This window comes from Pseudoliparis swirei, chromosome 6 (genome assembly GCF_029220125.1).
Source record: "Pseudoliparis swirei isolate HS2019 ecotype Mariana Trench chromosome 6, NWPU_hadal_v1, whole genome shotgun sequence".
In the NCBI taxonomy this organism is placed as follows: Eukaryota; Metazoa; Chordata; class Actinopteri; order Perciformes; family Liparidae; genus Pseudoliparis; species Pseudoliparis swirei.
In genome coordinates this window covers 11,695,891-11,715,437 of record NC_079393.1, presented here as the reverse complement: position 1 = coordinate 11,715,437, position 19,547 = coordinate 11,695,891, and the positions used below count along the sequence as shown (strand labels likewise).

Genomic DNA, 19,547 nt, shown 5'->3' with positions numbered 1-19,547 from the left:
ATTAGGGCCATGTTGGTTTCGTGCCAAAAACAAGAAGCTTGAGAAAACACTTTGATAGATATGTATTTGATATATTAATTGATTAGACTAAGGTCAAGAATAGGGACATCGGCAACACAAGTTCCCAGATCCCGCACCTTCAATTTGTCCAAAACACAAATAGCCTATATATTCAGTGATATGAAATAGAGAAAAGTAGCACATCCTCACATTGAGGGAACCAGCAAGTGTTTGTCATTTGCGCTTGATTACGTAAACAACTAATGAATAAATAATAATAATTGATTAATTGTTTGATAAAATACAAATTAAAAAGAAGAAACATCATTTCTCATTGCGTTTCGACCCGCAGTCAGTGTTATCTTTGTGCTAGCTCTTTTATACGAGCAGTACAACATATCTTCAAATACAATGGCATATTAGTGTAAAGGCACAACAACGATACCCTAATGTCCCATTCAGTTGTCCGTGTTGCAGCAGCGCCCCCTTCTGTTTGTGGGGAGAAGTGACAGAAATTTGAATTTGCGCTGTCCCTCGAGGATGGCTGTTGCGCATGCGCACCAAATGTAACAAGATGGCGGAGAGTGCGGAACTGAAGGTAAAAAGAGCCCCTTCATCAGCTTGACAAATAGATGTTTCATATTGTGAGATTTGAATTAAAAATCATATCACCATTGTTACTGGACAGCAGGGACCCCAATAATGTGGTTACCAAAGCATATAATACCAAAACAACAGAGCTGTGGTGACTGACATACGGTTAGCTGGCTGGCTAGCTCGCTAGCATTAGCTTTGTTATTGTTGCCGACGTTCCGTTAGGCTGCTTCTGCTGTGAGCTCTCTGCAGATAAGGCCACATGTCGCTTTTACTAAGATATGAAAACCATCATCAATGTCAACGTTTTCCACCTAACGGCACTGTAGTGTTAGCCACGTGACGTTATCGATAGTTCCACAGAGGGACCAGAATGTCTGTTTTTTAAATTGGGCTCTGTCTATTCCCTGGAAGATGAGCGCAATGTAGCTTCCATTAGCGTTATTTCTCATGGGATGTGACGATGGACCGCGGAGTCTAGCTACTATTCACACAATGCGGGAATGTAACGTATATTTACGATTGATGTTCAATAAATTAAATAAAGTAAATACTGTAACATTAGGGTTTGTTTCAGTCATATTTCGTGACACCGGCATCACACTGCCGCTGTTGCCTCAATGCTAAATCTAGCTCCGCGGTCTCCCTCCACCTTCTATCGTTACTCTCTTCATGTTGCTCTTTATGTTTTAATTGATTGAAAATGCTCATTGTTAAACGTTTTCGTTTTGAACTGCTCACTTCCTAACCAAATGTCGGTGCCATTGACACTCCTCCTTTGCCTCATATGAGCAGCATTGTTTATTTACTGTATAAGACACTTTACATTTCATCTCATTAATTGAATACATATAAATGCATCACTTTACATCTGGTGGTATGCGACATCACATTCTATAAACAGGTCAGATATCAGGCGTCACTCATTTCCTTCTGGGGATGATTACAGTATGTATCTGACTATCATGTATTCAGTTACTAAAATATTTACCATGTGCAGTTCCACATTGAGTGCTATTTGGAATCAGCAATTAACACACAGATAACCTTGATTTATAAAGTGAATTGCCAGTTACATTTTCATATGCACTTCATAATTGCAGATTTTTTTTTTCATGACAACATGGTGTCACAATGGTGCCACATTGTAACAGAATACATAGGAGACTTCACCTTTGTGGATATGAAAATGTTTTAGTTTCATAGCTTCTGTGTCACAAAGGTGTTGATCCAATGGTATGAGGATGTTAAGGCTTGTTGTGTTGCTCTATCTGCTTGCATTTCACTGTACTTGTAAGATGTGTTTGAAAAAATAATCCAATTCATAGATTGTTGATGATGATACTCATGCTGTTTTGTCCACACACCCCTTCAAAAAGTAACTTTAGTAGAAGTTACGTGCGGTCTCTGCTTCAAGCCAGAAGGCCATCTCTGCCGAAACAACCTCAGATTGGCTGTTTCTGTTAAATATATGGTATGATGGTGCTCTTTATGTGCGTCTTCCTGTTCCAAGCATATCTCAACAATAGAAATGTTCTGAGTGTTAAAGAAAATGAATAAGCCATGTTTTAAGAATTACGTTTTAAATGATAAGTCTGATGACAAAAGAAACCTTTTTTCTTTACCTTTTAGTAAAGAAAATCTGTTTTTCATGGTTTAATAATTTACAATTTTCCCCACTCTGCATTTTTCACCAGCAAATGGTAATGAGCCTTCGAGTTTCGGAGCTCCAAGTGTTGTTGGGGTATGCTGGGCGGAATAAGCACGGGCGCAAACACGAACTTTTGACCAAAGCTATCCACCTACTCAAGGCTGGTTGCAGTCCCGCAGTGCAGATGAAGATCAAAGAGCTCTACAGGCGGCGCTTCCCAACCAAAATGGTTTCGCCGGTCAACCTGGCTCTGCCCAGTGCTCACTCTGCCTCCAGCCTGCCTGCTGGCCTTGCCCAGCTGGGATTTGACAGCCACGGTTCTGCATCGCCTCTGCTGCCTGTTTCTTTACTTGGGCCTAAGCATGAGCTGGGTTTGCCTCACCTCCCCTCCGCCCTTCACCCGGTACATCCTGATGTCAAGCTCCAGAGATTACCATTCTACGACGTACTGGATGAGCTCATTAAGCCAACTAGTCTGGGTGAGTCCACCACTTCCATGTCAGCCATATGTGGAATAATAACACCTTTCCCTCATCTGCATATTGATGTAGCATTGTGATCACAGATATCTGAACCAAGACTTGTCAAAACCATGCTTGGTTCAATATAAGTTGACATTAGTTAGCCGAGTGATTTCTTTAGGTTTTTCCTCTGACTGGCATATTCTGTTTCCGGTTTCTTTTTCGTAGCCTCAGACAACAGTCAACGGTTCCAGGAAGCATGTTATGCTTTTGCATTAACACCACAGCAAGTTCAACAGATCAGCAGCTCCATGTAAGTACAACGTTTATCTTTGAGATATGCGAGGGTTGAAGAAATAATACTGTAGAAACCATTGTTTACATGATTTATCCAACACGGCGAGCAATCTGAGTAAACTAAGTTGTTTATAGATTATGTGTTCAACAATTGACCAGGTTGATCTTGCTTATTTTTTAATTCTTTAGGGACATATCTGGGACCAAATGTGACTTTGCTGTTCAAGTTCAGTTACGGTAGGTCAAACATACTTTTCTCTTTGATCCAAAAAGTATATCTGTGTAAAGTGAATAGTGGGCTGCACTTGCCACAACTGAAATAGTAAAATAAACATGAACGTGGCAACTTGTACAAAACATTTTTCCTCAGATGTCACTAAACCATAATTTATTTCTGCATTTTCAGATTTTGTTTATCAGAGACCAGCTGTCCCCAAGAGGATCATTTCCCCCCTAATCTGTGTGTGAAGGTGAACAGCAAACCCTGTAATCTCCCGGTGAGTCCAGACCGTTTGTTGTCTATCTTGTCAAAGTGTCTGTGTAACACCACCAGTTACTGAGACTCAAGGTCACTGATGTTTGATGTCTTGTCTGCAGGGATATCTTCCTCCAACCAAAAATGGAGTTGAACCAAAAAGGCCCAGTCGCCCCATCAACATAACCTCTCTTGTCCGACTGTCCACCACAGTCCCCAACACAATTGTGGTGTCATGGACTTCAGAAATTGGGAGGGTAAGAAGATTCAAGCAAAGCTTTCAAAATCCAGTGTGATCGATATCCCATTAAGTCGGACATTATTCACCTCGGTGTAACTTGTTTTGCTCCTTTTATCTTTGTTTTGTCAGAGTTTTTCCATGGCTGTTTATCTGGTAAGACAGCAGTCGTCTGCAGTGTTGTTGCAAAGGCTGCGGGCGAAAGGAATTAGGAACCCTGACCACTCAAGAGCTCTGAGTAAGTTGCCTCCTAATTCTGTCGTAAAAACATAGAACAGGTGTTACCACTGCATCTGTTTGTAAAAGATGCTCATTTATATTTTGTTAAATAGTAAATCCTGTGTATTTTTGTGGCCTACTTGGCCACGTAGTCACTACAATTTGAAAGTTCCCGGGATTAGATCTAAAAAAAATTGCAAAGTTCCTTAACGATTCCTGAAATGGCCTTTGAACAGGTGTTGTTCCACTGTGGTTTTTGCACACACGTAGAACATTTTCCTCCAATCATATTTTTGTATTGGTTAGACAGTTGTGTATATATATATATACATATAGTATTCTTTATGTATTGATCAAGTATTATTTCTGGTGTAGTTTGAGATCCTGAGTAACAAGTTAATATTAGCACACTTGGATTAAATAAAGTCATGATTGTTGTTTTGTGTATTTTTTTCTTCTTTTTCTCCCAGTCAAAGAGAAATTAACAGCTGATCCAGAGAGTGAGATCGCCACCACCAGCCTACGAGTCTCTCTCCTGTGTCCTGTAAATACTTCAATTTACTGCCTATTTATTGTGGTTATTGTTATTGTAATTAATTCTACAAAAAGTTTATTGACAATTCTAATTACATTATGATTTTTATTCAGCTGATAGAGAAAAAATTGCCAAATACTGTATTCTTAATTGGAAAACTGTTGCTTTTTCCTACAATATTCTGTCATTAAAAAACTAAGCAGCATTAATTTTGTGTATTTCTTTGTTTTGTGGTAAAGCTGGGGAAGATGAGGCTGACGATCCCTTGCAGAGCGTTGACATGTTCTCACCTTCAGTGCTTCGATGCTACACTTTACATCCAAATGAATGAGAAGAAGCCGACCTGGGTGTGTCCAGTCTGTGACAAGAAGGCCCCCTATGAGCACCTCATTATTGACGGGTGAGCACACTCATATTCCTGGTAGAATACTGTCGAACGCCTCATTTACACCGCATGGTTCAGGTCAACCCACTTCTGCTACCAGTTCCTTTTTCACTATTTAGTTGTCCAGCTTTATAACCTTCTCTAACACAGTATTTTCCAAAACGTAAGCCGTGAAGTACTAAAGTCTTTGTAATTCTGGTTGCAAAGTTGTCGAACTGTATAGAAACATTATGCTGTTTTCACAGGTTGTTCATGGAAATCTTGAATAGCTGTTCTGACTGTGATGAAATCCAGTTCAAAGAAGATGGAAACTGGTCCCCCATGAGGTCGAAGAGAGAGGTGCAGGATGTGTCTGCTTCGTACAATGGTGTCGACAGCGGTATGTAGCTTGTGTACTTCATATTATTCAAGTGTACTCAGTCATTGAGAACTGTGAGCACAGTGTGAGTTCACTTTTCCTGTGTAGATTCGTCTCGGACAGATTCGCATGAGCACAAACGGAGATCGTCTCACGACAACGGCAAGAATGTTGACGTGATTGACCTCACACTGGACAGCTCCTCAGAGGAGGAGCTAGATGATGAGCCGCCTCTTAAAAGAGCCTGTCCCTCGCTGTCACCTGTCTCTCCACCTCCGAGCAAGGGGTAAGTCTCCAAACCATGAGAGTGAAATCTCCATAAGCAAATGTATTTTAGGGATATTTGTTCTTCGCTCAGTTGTGTGTTGTTATTAGTCTCTAACCTGACGTGGTGTTTCTTCTCAGAGTACTTAACCTACACAGCCCGTCCCCTCCTCTGAGCAGAGCACCCAGCATGCCCACCGTGGAGACCAGCTACATTCCTCCCCCTCCGCCTCTTATCCAGGACTATCGCCACTATTACCACACAACGAGTGACCTGCCAGGTACACCTGCCTCTTGCCTTCAAAGATAGGTCTAGATTTAATACAATAATCACATGCCCAAATGTGATCACAGTATTCATTTGTTCTGTCCGTACTGGTTGTAAAACAAGGTGTCTTTTAAAGTGAAGCTGAAGCTAACAACATGTCAAAACAATCTTAAGTGAGCTGAATCAACTGGGTATCTTTCAACGTTGGAGTCTTTGTTGCAGACAAATCCCTCTTTTTGTTTCCACATGGACTGTTTTTACATGGACTGCTGAGAACGTCCCAGCTCTCCTTCAGCTGGAGTATTCAAATTCACTGTGCCCCCCGAACACCCTTTCATGCCTATTATTATTATTATTAGTAGTAGTAGTAATAGTATTAGTGGGAGTAGTAGTAATAGGGTTTTCAATGAACCAAACCTTAATTTCCTCCATAAGCTGTGTGTCATAGTCACTGCCGCAGCTGCTGAGCGAGTGTGGACCAAACGACAGGAAGGATTATTTCACTGCCCGTATGAACGTGATGATTGATTACAGCAACCAATCATTCTCTCAATGTACATATGCCATTCAAGTTGGTTTTAAGACAGACTGGACACAATCTAGGCATACCTATCTTTGTAGAGAAATTTCTCACTATAAATATTGGTTGTGTATACCCAGATTAAAGTAAATAGACTGAACCTTTTTCTTTTCTTACAGATCTAAATTTCTTCTCCTTCCTCCAAGGCGACAATCAGGTATTTTTTCTAAAACACATCAACTTCGGCAGCCTCAGACCACAGTACGTTTATGTTTGCTTGATGTTCTAACGGTCACTCTTTTCGGTCCCGTTAGCATTACAACATGGTGATGGCTGCCGCGGCAGCTGCTTCGGCTTCGGCATCGGAGGACCACGACTTGCTGCTGAACCGCTTCTTGCCCTACGGCTCCCCTCAGATGTTGCGGGAGCAGCCGGGCACCCCGGGGAGCAGCACGCTGGCCGCCACCAACGGGGGCAGCAACAGTGGCAGCACCAGTAGTTTGGTGTCTTCCAGCAGTTTGCGGGACTGCGACAAAGACAGAGAGCGAGACAGAGACACCATCTCGGGATTGTCGAGGTCCTCAGTGGAAGCTGCAGCGGCGGCGGCCATTTATGGCTCCATATCTGACGTTATCTCTCTTGACTAGACCCACACAAAACTGAAAGACATGACGGGAGACCTCGGGAACAGGAGTTCTTTGTAAATAAGGAAGGGGAAGATGAAAGAATACAGTGCTATGTACAGAGAGGAAAATCTATTTTCAATTTACTTATCGTATGTATATAAACTTAGGACGCTTCTTGTCCGGTGAGTTACTTCAGTTGATATTTTTCTGTGAATACTGAAGACTTTTTCACATTTCTTCATGTGGTCCTTTGATTATATTGTACCTTTTGTACCTGGTTTTTACAGTTTTGTTCTGATATTTCATGTCAATTGCATTATTTCAGTATGATATGTGCACAGAACCCAATGAGGTGACACCTTATGTAACATGATATTTAAAGTATAAAGAAAATGGGCATTGTTATAGATGTGCAAAAGGCGAGTCACAGCAAAACAGGAAAATGTGTAACACTTTCTTTTATAAATGGCATAGTTTCTGTCGAAACAGTTTTGACAGCAGAAAGATCTGGCCATTTTTGCCATCACTGTAGATTTTTCTGTAAAACATTGATGCTGTTGTCATTTTATTGTCACGGAATTATTTATGATGTAAGTTATGTTGTATGTATGCTGTTTTTTAAAGAAGCATTCCGTATGCCTCTAGGAACCGTTGCCACTAGAATTTAAACGCTAGATCCTTCTTCGTCAGAACTCAGCACTCGTCTCTCAAATATGAACCATAGTGTATAGTTTACACTATACCCAAAATACATATAAACTGGTAGTTCGTCGGTATTGTAAGACCAGGTTTTTCCAATGTGTAAATGGATGGCACGCCTGTTTTATTTGGAATACTACACTCAAAGATATTCACGAAAGATGACATGTTTCGAGACGGCTAGTTTGTGGTCCACTTGAGGTGATTTGACATTTCATGATGCATTTATGTTATTTTAGCACTTGATCTTTACGTAAAGGCTGTGTGGAGCAGTGAAGAGTCCACAATTGCAGGGAACACTTCCAGAGTTGTTTCCAGCTTTGCATGTCCCTGCAAATGGCCTGAAAACTGACCTGTTGTGTGCTATGCCGTTCCTTACTGAGGCCACAGGATGCATAGCCTTCATGTAACCGCCTCTAAGGGAACAGTGATCGCTTATTCTCTTGAGTGTTTCGCAACATGCATTTTGGCCCTGAAGTTAAAACCATTGAAGTTATTATGGACGCGTACCTTCCCTTTATTTTTCTTGACTTGTGCTTACAATTAGGATTATTTATTATCATATATATTTTAAGCATTTGTTTGATTTTTGGATATGCATTGCTGTCATTGTATGTGATATTTCTTTTGTAATGATATAATTAATGCTATTTAAAGATGTCATAGTTGCTTGACATGCATTGTAACATTTTCTGTTTGTTTTACTATCAGATGATGTCAATAACTCAATAGAGGCGTTGATCATTTTGAACCGCTACAAGGTCTACTGTGCTGTTTGATACTTGTAGGAATTAAACAGATATAAGAAAGTGAACATCTGCAGTTGCTCTGAATGCAGTTCAGATTCAGCTGCATGGGAAAAATCCTAAACTTAATCGCACTGCAATACAGCACATGCTTGTAGTTAAAAAAGTAAACATTGGGTAATGTATCTATATATTGCCCAATATTTACTTTTTCCAGACAAATAATCAGCTTATGTGAAAGAATTGAGGAACCTGAATGTGCTGTAGAGCAACACCAATAGTTTGAATTAGTTTAGAAATGGTGTCATATTACTGCAATTGTGCATACTTATTGATTCATTTTAAACCCCAAACATATTGGCCTATTTCAAACTGCTTGAATCTTTAAAAAATAATGTATTAACTGCCATTATGCCAAGATATAGGACATTGTTTTTCCTAGACCTGGATCACATGGTTCTGAGGTGGTGGCTCAGCAGGTGTTGGATTCAGTCTTGAGATTGAATGATGAAGGAGTGACAGAGACCTTGATGTGGTGAGTTAGTGTCTTAAAACTCGTATTTAATTGTACCTATAATTAACACCACTATAGGCAAAATCAAGAGGAAACTATATATCTCCTTGTTTAGACACGTTATCTACTGTTACTGCTTGTTCCACTCTGAGCCAAACAAATATGCACAATATGTGAGAGTAGCACTGGCACAGCGAACAGGAAGGCAGCCTCCAGGGACGACACTGACAGAGGGCTGTTTCATGGAACCAACGGGCCTTCAGCTAATAACCTGTATATGAAACACTAGTATGGGTTTGCAGGGAAGTATATACTGCTTAGACATTTAAAAAATGACCATATAGTCCCCATCTAATCTGAATGTAAAATAAATGCAAGGCAGGTCGCATCCCAAGTATTATCTATTCAAATGTGGGTTGGATATATTTTAAGGAGGACTTCACGTAGCCTAAATTGCACTTAATTACGGAATGGTGCATTTCTCTAATGTAATCCCGATAATGGTATCGTTTTGAACCATCAGAAACAGTAAATGTTTGAAATATATACATACATACATATATATATATAAATCAAAATGTTTTGCTTGCTAGAAAACGTTTCTTTTAAGGGTACATTAGCCGTGGCTCAATCGTGACTCGTGGCCTCAGTTTTTCTGTTTAATTTGCATTCAATAGTCTATCTTAGTCGTATCTACCTTTGTATGTTATAAAACATACCACTAAAATAAAAACAATTTAAATAAGACGCTCATTACACATAACAAAAAAGTATTAAAAAGACAGTTATTTTCTACATTTAAATTTGGCGTTTTTGATTTAATTCATGAATTTAAAGCGACGCTCAGGCGAGGACCATATACATGTTCTTTGCTTTCAGGCACATCTCAGGTCGCGGTATTATTGCGTCATTGCGTTGGTTATGACGTTTTTTAGAGAGCGGCGCCGTTTCAGACTGGAATGGGAGCGAGCAATTTTCCCCATATTTTGATAGTTTAATCCGTGAATGGCGCCGAAACAGGACCCGAAACCTAAATTTCAAGAAGGTAACAAGTTGTCCGTCTTCGTTCCTGGTGGCTGTGTAGTGTCTGTCCGCGCTGGAGGCTTCGGAGAGGTCCGCGGTGTTAGCTAGCTTTGACACTGCAGCCGCCGAACCGCTAGCTTTGCCCTCATTGTTGTTGCACATACCAGGTCTTGATGATTTTTTTGACGCGATAGCTATTTAATTTACACTGTAGTGCATTTTTAGCGTTTGTGTAACGGTGAAGTCGTGGTTTGAATTCCTGCGATCTGGTTCCCAGCTAACTAAGAGCGGTAGCTTCCTCCAGGCAGCGTTAGCTCACCATTGATTTCACCGCCCACCTGAGTCCGAGCTGCTGGTTCCTGCGCCGCTCTTTAATATGACAAGTACATCGTGTATTGAGGACTTTAGTGTTGTTGTTTTTTAATGTGTCAAATCAACTTTTCCCAAGTAAAACAAATTATATTGTGTGTGTGTGTATTTGTGTGTGTATATATAATTATAGACACGTTTTCATTTGGATAACACAAATTAAAAATTCAACGGGCAAATTGATAATGAAAATAATCTTTCGTCTTGGGTTCAGTCCTACCCTTAATACACCATGTGAGGTCTGCTGCTAAATGAACCTCTTGACTCTTGTCTTACTCGAGTTAATTTAATGTGCTCTGAGTCCCCGTGTGTATGGCTAAAACGGATTTATAATGTAATGTTGTTGATGTGCCAGAATCTAAGTGTATGGTGTAATTATGCTTCTTGTGTTTGTATGTAGGAGTAGTTTAGTCCGCTTTACTATTGCATTGTGTTTTACTTGGTCTGCTCTCATGCTGATTGTAATTGACCAACACTCTGCTCAGGTGAAAGAGTGCTGTGTTTTCATGGGCCATTGCTCTACGAAGCTAAGGTAGGCTGCTTTAGTTAGCCTGCTACTCTGATCATGTGATCTTCCTCTGTGTCTCTGATATGACGTCTGTTTGACAATGTACTGTGTCTTTCTTTGCAGTGTGTAAAGACAAACATCAAGGAAAAACAAATCAAATACTTTATTCATTACAGTGGTTGGAATAAGAAGTAAGTTTTGGTTCGGATTAATCTAATCTTTAATGGTAATACTGTAAACATTTCCCATGTGCTTGATTTCTTGCTCTGTGTTTTATATTTCAGCTGGGACGAATGGGTACCTGAAAGCAGAGTGCTGAAGTATGTGGACAGTAATCTGCAGAAACAGAAAGAGCTTCAGAGGGCCAATCAGTAAGTCTATTCTCCAACTTTTCCCATATTATTATGGCAAAATACAGTCATTGCCTAATGTTAATATAACATGGTGTTCTACATGATTAACTTTGAATATAAGACCTAATGTGTAACAACACACTGGGGCACACAGAACAGGCTGATATGTATGTCTACAAAAGAAAATAGAAAATGGTGTTTGTTAAATGTACTGCCTAAAGTCACCAACAGTAGTCTGTGTCCTAAAAATCTCCTGAAAACAGTCTGCATTTAATATGAATGATGTATTCTTAATTGTTTTCCTAATGTAGAGACCATTATGTAGAAGGAAGAATGAGGGGAGCTGCGCCAAATAAGAAGATACCTGCTCCACCGCAGAAAAATGATGTGTGAGTCATTGGTTATTCTACATGTCAGCTGCTGTGATTTGTCCAGTCTTTGTGATCTGATGCATGTTACGGATTTTTTAAATTATTATTTTAACACCTTTTGTCTTTTGTAGGAAAACCAAAAAGAACAAACAAAAGAGTAAGTGTGAATGTCCTGTTGTGTGTTTATATAGTAGACACCTTTTTTCAATGCATGCCCTCAAAAATCAATCGGCAGGTTTTTGTGTGTTTCTCTCAACTGGACAACAAGCTGTCGAGTAAATACAAGTATAATTAGTCATAGCATCATTTCACAATGACATGATTTACTTTATGATCTTGCAGCTCCTGGTGCAGGAGAAGGGACAAGTTCAGGAGGTGACCCAACTCACCCTCCACGAAAGAAGAGGGCACGCGTTGACCCAACTGTTGAAAGTGTAAGTTCACAATTAGTAATGATGTTTCTAATTGGTGGTTTCTATATTTCTTTGGAGACTGTCAAATAATACTGAGTTGAACTAAAGGGAAGAAGTCTATTTCTCTGTAGGAATGGTTTGGAGTTTTTTTTTAACTGCGTAACCGTTGTGTTAAATGTGTTCTGCTCAGGAGGAGACTTTTATCAATCGAGTAGAGGTTAAAGTAAAAATCCCAGAGGAGCTGAAACCATGGCTGGTGGATGACTGGGACCTGATTACACGGCAAAAACAGGTTTGTAACCTTAAAATCTACACTGTATTTTTCTTCATTAATATTATCAGATTTATTTCCAATATAACTGTTTCCTGCAGATCCTTAAAAGGCACATTTTATGAAAATGCCTGAAGTCAATCTTTCAAAATTCTTAAAAATGCCAAGACATGAGAAGTAGTAGTAATATCTTATTTCTTCTCTTATCCGGATAGCAGAACCAACAACACTGATTTATTTTTCAAGCTGGGTTGCTAAGAGCAAAGAATTCTCCGTCTGCTAGCTAGATGCCACTGTAGCTACACTGGGAAGTGCAAATTGACTATTTAACTAATGTATAAGACTCGTCGTTGTCATTCGGAGCAGAGAAGAAATTGACAGTTATCTAGTGCTGGTAAATTAACAGTGTAGGTTTTAGTTTGTCCTTGAAAAAATAAATTGCATGATTGCTACAATGCATTGTTTTAAGGAGGTTTCATCCTTATAACACACACCCAGTCTTTTGAAATGCTCTCAATCATGTTTGCATGCTCTGTACTGTACGGGGTATCGCTTTGTCGTTTGATTTAATTAAACCAAAAGAGCCCTGATGATGTTTTCAACGTTATTTATTTGTTTCTTTTTGTCCTTTTTTGTTTTATGCCTCCAGCTTTTCCACCTACCGGCCAAAAAGAGCGTCGATGCCGTCCTTGAAGATTATGCAAACTACAAGAAATCGAGAGGAAACTCTGACAGCAAGTAAAAATATACATTGTTGTTTTTTCAGTGATTGTTTTCATACCTGCTACTCTGTTATAGTTCGTGCAGGGTTAAAACTTGTTTTTCCTCCACTCTTCAGGGAGTTTGCTGTGAACGAGGTGGTTTCTGGTATCCGGGAGTATTTCAGTGTCATGCTGGGGACGCAACTTCTCTACAAATTTGAGAGGCCGCAGTACGCAGACATCCTGGCCAACCACCCAGATACATCTTTGTCTCAAATCTACGGCGCTCCTCACCTACTCCGACTCTTTGGTAAAAACACCTACACAACATTACTCTGCTGTGGTATTTCTATTATTGTTGAGAAGAGAAGCTTTAATGCGTTGCTACTTAAAGTAATCCCAGTAAAAGTTGAATTAGCACAATAACATATCTAATCACCAATGCACGCGGCTCATTTGTTGAACCCCAATGTTTAGCCGTTCTCAGACTTATGGGACATGGTGTGCATTAAAGGCAGCTGAAAAAGACATAATAAATAAACCGCTTTATTAGCATATTTGAAAAAGCTACAGTCCTTATCTAAACGCATAAAACGAGCAACGCAACATAATATTGAGAGGCTCTGGATCTTTTATTATTATTATTATTCGCGATGACACGCATGTCAATTGGATGTTGAATATGGTTCTGGTGTCCTGGGCCCTGTACCATACAGCATTCCTACGACTTAACTTGTGGTAAACTCACTTAAGCGCTCTGTCAGTATCACAGTTTTAATTGTTATCTCCATGAAAGCTACAGTGGGTCAGGTTGTGTTGCTGCTCACATGTACAACAAAAGAAGATTGAACACGTTTGTCTCGGCCTCTGAGCTGTAGCTGCTTAGCTTTATTGTTCGCATAAAACATCAAGTTGGCAAACAGATGTCTGCCTTTTCGGATGTATCGCAAATTAAAGTTAAAACACCTTAAAAAAATCAACATATAGAACATTGGTGCACAATTCAAGCCATCGATAATTCAATTCAGTTTATGTTGTATAATCCCAAATTTGCTACAATGAGTAAACTAAGACGTGTTGCTGTATCCTAACCTGCTATTGTAGTCTCTTCATCGCTTGAATTGCCTCCTTGAGGATAAGTGCAATTATGGCAGAGTTTCTAATGGTGATGTCATTCTAAATGAAGATGAGGTTTAAGTATGTTGTGTATAACATTCTTCTGCCTTTGTTTGGTTTTCAAAGTGAGAATTGGAGCTATGCTGGCGTACACTCCTCTGGATGAGAAGAGCCTTGCACTGCTGCTCAGTTATCTACAAGACTTCCTCAAGTGAGTATTCACAGAAGTCATTGAATAAGGCTCGTACTGATTGATATATTGCAGAAATCATTACAATGCTCCTCTATTCCAGGTATCTTGTAAAGAACTCTGCATCGCTCTTCAATGCAAGTGACTATGAAGTCGCCCCTCCAGAGTACCACCGCAAGGCTGTTTAAGGTTGTTTTTTAAGCCTTTGTGAGTTGAAGTTTGGAGTCAACGTTCGTACATGTCGAAAGGATGTGATTTCACAAAAAGCCTTTGGAGAACTGATTGTGTGAGATCTGTTGAATTATTAAGGAGGAAGAAGAAGAAGAAGAATCGGAGCACGATGTCACACTAATACCTGGACAAATTCATTTTCTTTCATGTGGAAAGCTGCTGAGTACGCTCTTCCTGTATTGGTATGTTTTTGAGTACCACTTTTTAGTTTCTATGATACTTGTTTTGTCCGGTGGTTTACCAAGATCTTTTGAAAAGGAATTTCATCATGATTATTTTTTGGTTTCCTGTCTTGGTTCAAATGCTGGCTAAATTTGTCTTGTAGGCTATCATCATTTTCTAATAAAAACCTCATTCTCAAGATGTTTGTCTCAATATATCAAATGTAAGAAGGTTAGATCAAGCTGGGATTTATTGTCCATCTTTTTATCTGTTTAAAAAAATGCTTGTTATTGGTACTGTTGTTGCTGACGGCAGTACATCCTTCTAACCGGAGCTTATTGGAGTCATACATGCTTTAATCTCTGGTGCATTCATTTCATAGACAAAAGTGAATGTATACTAGTGTACATTTTGTCTAAAACGTCATCGAGTTCAGAGAAGAACTGTGTTGGGCTATTACTTTGAGTATCCATAAACTAATTGTTTGAAACTACAGTAACTAAGTCTCCATATATTTAGTGGTAATTTCTCCACGAGGAGCTGATATCAATGTGAAACCAAAACTAAGGCTTTCTGCTTATTGCATGATTACTTTTGCATTAATTTAAATTGAATATGGAAAAACAAGAATTAGAGAGACCCGTGGAGAGAGGCCTGGCTCAGACTAATCAAAACCAAGTTTTCTCTCATTTGGGAGCGAGTTTTGACCTTTTTGCCTCATCTTTTTGTTGGCTTTATATTCTAAAATAGTCAAATCTGATTTAGTATAAACATACAAAACAATGATTTGATTATCCGGTTTCCAGTACATGCGTGTCAAGGTCAGTAGCCACACGATTCAAATTAAATGTCGTCATGCTGTGAGTTACATGATGCCATGAAACTAGCAGGACAGGCAGCGAGGAAGACTAATCAGGCAAAGGTGAACACAGGTGTGTCAAAATAGTACGAGGTCCCTTTCTGTTGGGCTGGGGTAGATCTGTGCCAGTCCGACTTAATTAGAACTAAGCCGTCGCTAAAGGCTCTGAAACTCGCAATTGATGTTATTGCAGGTGAAGATGCCTTACTTTTTTTATTTAAATGACCAAACGGATGACTTAGTATGAATTGGACAGATGGTCTTAATTTAACGACTTAAGAGAAACGTTCTCAGGCCTGTTAGTTCTGCCTGAACACTTTTATTATTGCCCCCGTATTCACATCATATCCAGCAAAGTGGGGAATGTGCTCCAACGCCGAGGTTACAAAGACACCTGTGAGTTTGTTCCTCTCATAATGTGTGAGATCATTTTCCTGCTCTGATGGTTTGGAGTCATCAGTCCAGGTTCTCCTGCTGCCAGTGATGGAATAACATCCCGGTGATGGAAAGCATGTGGTGCAGTCAAGAACAAAGAAAAGTAATAGGTTATTGAAACCTTCGTCCTCATCCTGACCTCTCTGGACTCGACTGTGTTCAGTAGAATCCCCCCTTCCACTTTTCCACTATTGTGACTTGCCTGACATGAAAAAGAGAAGCATAATATTAGTTTCAGACTGATTTGTGGTTTTGCCTGTGTCAGCTGCTCGCAGTTATTATGGCAAGAACAATTCAGACCGTTTCAAGAAGAATTTATTTAATCCAATTTCCCCTCGCCTTAACCCTGACCATATGTTTTCACTGGCGTGTGTTCTCCGATCGCAGCCCCCGATGGCTTTTAACAGCCCATCAGAAAGTCTGATGCGTGACACAGGACTCCTCTGCAGTTCCCTTCAGGGAGACGCCTCGGTGCCGGCTCCTTGCTTGGCTCCTTGCTTGGCTCCTTGGCTGCTGTGATTAACACTTTACACACATGGCGTTGCATGCAGGGTCAGCAAGAGGCCTTCTTCTGGAGTGAGGGCCTTCATGGGACCCTGGTGACGCAGAGCCACAGTGCTTTCATAGCCCCACAGATGAGAGGGGCCTGTGCATGATACGGCCACAGCTAATGGGGCCGGGCTACGCCTGAGTGATGGTTTCAGCAGGTTTCCCTGCTTGTGCTGGTCCGCCAACCAAACGACTCACTTCAGACCGGAATGCAGGAACCGCTTGACTCAGGGATTTCAGAGGTTTTTTTTCTTTTTCAGGCAGTTAGTTCATTGCTCTTTTGGGACGACTGAAGGATTTAACAGCATATTTTAGCATTTATGTGGCTCTGTTTTAAATATTAAGGCAAATACGAGTTTGCTCTCATATAAATATCTAATATCTATTCATTCAAATAGATATTTTACATGAGTTTCTCCATTTTACACTTAGCCCACCTTATACTTCTACTCCGCTAGCATTACATTCTGGAGTGAAAAGGAAATCACTCTGCATTTTAAAAACATAAACAAATTGGAAATGGCCTAAGTCTGTCCACAGGCCACACAAATCCACCTTCCAGCGCCAAACTCTGCAAATAACACATCACGTCTTGTTAGTTTAATCCGTACAAAAGTGTATACAAAACAAATGCCGTATTCCTGGAAGTTTCTGCATGTTGCCAGGCAACTAGTCTGACCAAGACATCGTCTGTTACATAACCATTAAAGATATCAAATAAGCATTTTCCCAAAATGTCAAATCTTTCCCTTTTGAAACCTGAAATACATGATTTGTTGTTGTTGTTGTTGTTGTTGTTGATTTGACCACTTGGTGCAGTAAAAACAAGCTGTGAACACCATACATCAGCTTTAAAGTTCATAAGAGCTTGAAAGCAAACAGGTGCCTAATAAGCCTGTTTGCATCCAGCAGTTAAGGAGGAACTATCATTCATTTGGAGTCAAGTCTCTGCAGCTCTGCTTTTGCCAGAGAGGTATCTGTCTCTTGAGCCGCTGACGTCTTAAGTCTCAACTATGTTCTCTAGCTCGTCGCTAACGTAACTGTGTGTCTGCTGTGTGGTGTTGAGCAGGTAATGTGGCTGTCATGGAGGGTTTACTGTTTTACCGAAAACACAGTAAAGTTGTGGGGCCTGCCACTCAGCCAGGTAATCCTCCATAAAGCCGAGGGCAGGGTCAGATTCATGTGAATTATTATTGGGATGTTTCACAATATAATTTGATGCATTGCAATTCTTAAAAAATAAGCAATTATAGCGGCTTTTAGTGAAAGATCTCAATACATTTTCCACCACTGAAAACAATGTTTGATTTGGTGTACTATTGTGTGACAGCCACCAGATGGCAGGATTTCATATAACAACTAAAGCGACACAGTCGTGCGTCTCTAGGTTATCCATTTGAGTGCCATGGTGGTATTTCTGAGGTGCTGGAAACTGACAGTATTGGCTCCTTTTATGATCATCAGAATTGTTTCAGCGATTTGTTTCTTCTCCCAGGAACACACATAAGAGACACACTCTAATACAAAGATTGTAGTCCAATTCCTCTCGGTCGTCTGGCTGAGATCTCCCCTCCCATTGAAAACAAATGTGATCAGTTTAACTGATTGATGAAAGACATTTTTCTCCTCCAGATCATATCCATCTGCTTCAGAATCTCTGAGGTGAAAAACCGTCTGTGTTTAATGTGGTTGTGAATGTTTCCCCACACTAGGAGTTAGTGGTAGACTAATTACACAGTGGGCATGCAGCCTCTGTAGCACACTGCTGCCAGAGCCTCGTGTGACTGTATGTCATTAGTATCGGGAAAAAAGCATTCGCCACAAAGGGCTGTGGTCACTCTGAGCCATTACAACATGAAAGAACATACCCCGCTCTTCTGGAAAAGGAATTTGCAAGACATAAACAGCCTGTAAAATGGAAAAACTACATCTGTGTCCATTTGTTTTCCTGAAAGACGGCCAGATTTGGTAATTCTTACTGAAATTCTTTCCAATAACAGAGAGCAGTCCAAATAAAGGGGAAGGACTGTTTGATCCATCTGTTTTCAATGCGGCGGCGTAGTGGTTTGGTGCACAGGATCTTGACTCATGGGAAACGATGAAACCGTGGAGGCTTCAGAGCATGTTGGGGCCTTTGCTCAATTTACACTCTGGTTTATTGTGTGTGTGGTGAGCGCCCATCAGGAACCCCCACCGAGCAGTGGTGGAAAGAAACCAAGTACATGTATATGTACGTTGTATGCTTCTTTATACTTCTACTCTACCACATTTTAGGGGTAAATATTGTACTTTTTACACCATTCATTTGACAGCTGTAGTATTTTTATACATTTGCTTGCTTATTAGGTTTTCTAATCTGACAAAAAAATGTGATACTATATCACTTGTGATGATCAGTAACTTCCTTTACATGAAATTAATTAATTAAATGATTTCAAAGTCTCATTGTGATTATCAATTTCAAGACATTGTGGAGACTTCAGATAGTTTTGTATTTTTTATTACTTTGACTTTTTTACCTCATCTCTGCCCCACAGTCATTATATTCTGGCATTATCTTTGTTTGTTTTAATCAAATTGTATAAACTGACTAATTCATGAATTAGTAAGTCTTTTTGGGAGAATAAGGAATATTTTTTTCGTGCTGAGAAGTTTATGTTTTCTGTTTGGACTACGTGAACAGTGCGTTCCAACCTTTTTGGCTTACGCCCTGTTAAAACAAAGCCATGTCTACTTGAATCCTCTCTTCTCTGGTTGTCAGTTATGTCCAGTTCAACCAGGTTTATTTAATATATCTTCAAGCAGATAAAAAAGCAGAGAGTCTAATGTTATGGTCGTTGTTCTGAGAGTCTGTAGTCAGACTCTGAGGTACTTTGAGCTAAATGCTTATGTGCTCACATGCTGATTATTAGGTAAAATGGTCGGTTTAGTTTGGCATACTGACATTCGGTGTTTAGCACTGAACACAAAGTGGGCCTACAACTGTGGCAGGAATGTCATTAGTTTTGCAAATATTTGGTCATAAGCCAAAGTATGGAGTAAATCAACTTGTTGGCCTCCTGGTGGGGCTAGGGGAAGATCAGGGGATCCCCCAAGTGAAGTCATCCTTAGGGGAACATGAATCTTTGTACATTGTTTGACAATAG

General features: G+C 40.0%; 2 protein-coding genes across 4 annotated transcripts; both read left to right on the top strand.

Annotated features, from left to right (window-relative positions):
- The first annotated feature begins 574 nt into the window (after positions 1-574).
- pias1b (protein inhibitor of activated STAT, 1b) lies at positions 575-8,404 on the top strand. Of its 3 annotated transcripts, XM_056417408.1 has the most exons (15): positions 594-598; positions 1,974-2,068; positions 2,292-2,724; positions 2,935-3,019; positions 3,193-3,240; positions 3,410-3,500; positions 3,601-3,735; positions 3,849-3,954; positions 4,406-4,479; positions 4,710-4,870; positions 5,101-5,234; positions 5,322-5,499; positions 5,619-5,758; positions 6,445-6,482; positions 6,580-8,404. In XM_056417408.1, exons 2-15 carry the CDS (start codon positions 2,066-2,068, stop codon positions 6,910-6,912), a joined length of 1,959 nt encoding a protein of 652 aa, XP_056273383.1. In that variant the 5' UTR covers positions 594-598; positions 1,974-2,065; the 3' UTR covers positions 6,913-8,404. The 3 variants fall into 3 exon arrangements, with proteins under 3 accessions (XP_056273382.1, XP_056273383.1, XP_056273381.1); XM_056417407.1 differs by lacking the exon at positions 1,974-2,068 and having other exon boundaries at positions 575-598; XM_056417406.1 differs by lacking the exon at positions 594-598 and having other exon boundaries at positions 607-2,724.
- Positions 8,405-9,782: 1,378 nt separating this feature from the next.
- morf4l1 (mortality factor 4 like 1) lies at positions 9,783-14,757 on the top strand. Its single transcript, XM_056416750.1, has 12 exons — positions 9,783-9,895; positions 10,728-10,774; positions 10,874-10,941; positions 11,035-11,121; positions 11,415-11,492; positions 11,606-11,631; positions 11,817-11,908; positions 12,078-12,179; positions 12,808-12,896; positions 12,997-13,169; positions 14,102-14,186; positions 14,269-14,757. Exons 1-12 carry the CDS (start codon positions 9,856-9,858, stop codon positions 14,351-14,353), a joined length of 972 nt encoding a protein of 323 aa, XP_056272725.1. The 5' UTR covers positions 9,783-9,855; the 3' UTR covers positions 14,354-14,757.
- The last annotated feature ends 4,790 nt before the right edge of the window (positions 14,758-19,547 follow it).

Bases quoted from the DNA above. Each gene is read 5' to 3' on its own strand.
- pias1b (XM_056417406.1), top strand. From the start codon at position 2,181: ATGATAAGTCTGATGACAAAAGAAACCTTTTTTCTTTACCTTTTAGTA. The intron at 5,235-5,321 runs GTATGTAGCTTG...TTTCCTGTGTAG, and splicing joins GTACAATGGTGTCGACAGCG to ATTCGTCTCGGACAGATTCG. The intron at 5,759-6,444 runs GTACACCTGCCT...CTTTTCTTACAG, and splicing joins CACAACGAGTGACCTGCCAG to ATCTAAATTTCTTCTCCTTC.
- morf4l1 (XM_056416750.1), top strand. From the start codon at position 9,856: ATGGCGCCGAAACAGGACCCGAAACCTAAATTTCAAGAAG. The intron at 11,122-11,414 runs GTAAGTCTATTC...TTCCTAATGTAG, and splicing joins GAGCTTCAGAGGGCCAATCA to AGACCATTATGTAGAAGGAA. The intron at 11,909-12,077 runs GTAAGTTCACAA...TGTTCTGCTCAG, and splicing joins TTGACCCAACTGTTGAAAGT to GAGGAGACTTTTATCAATCG.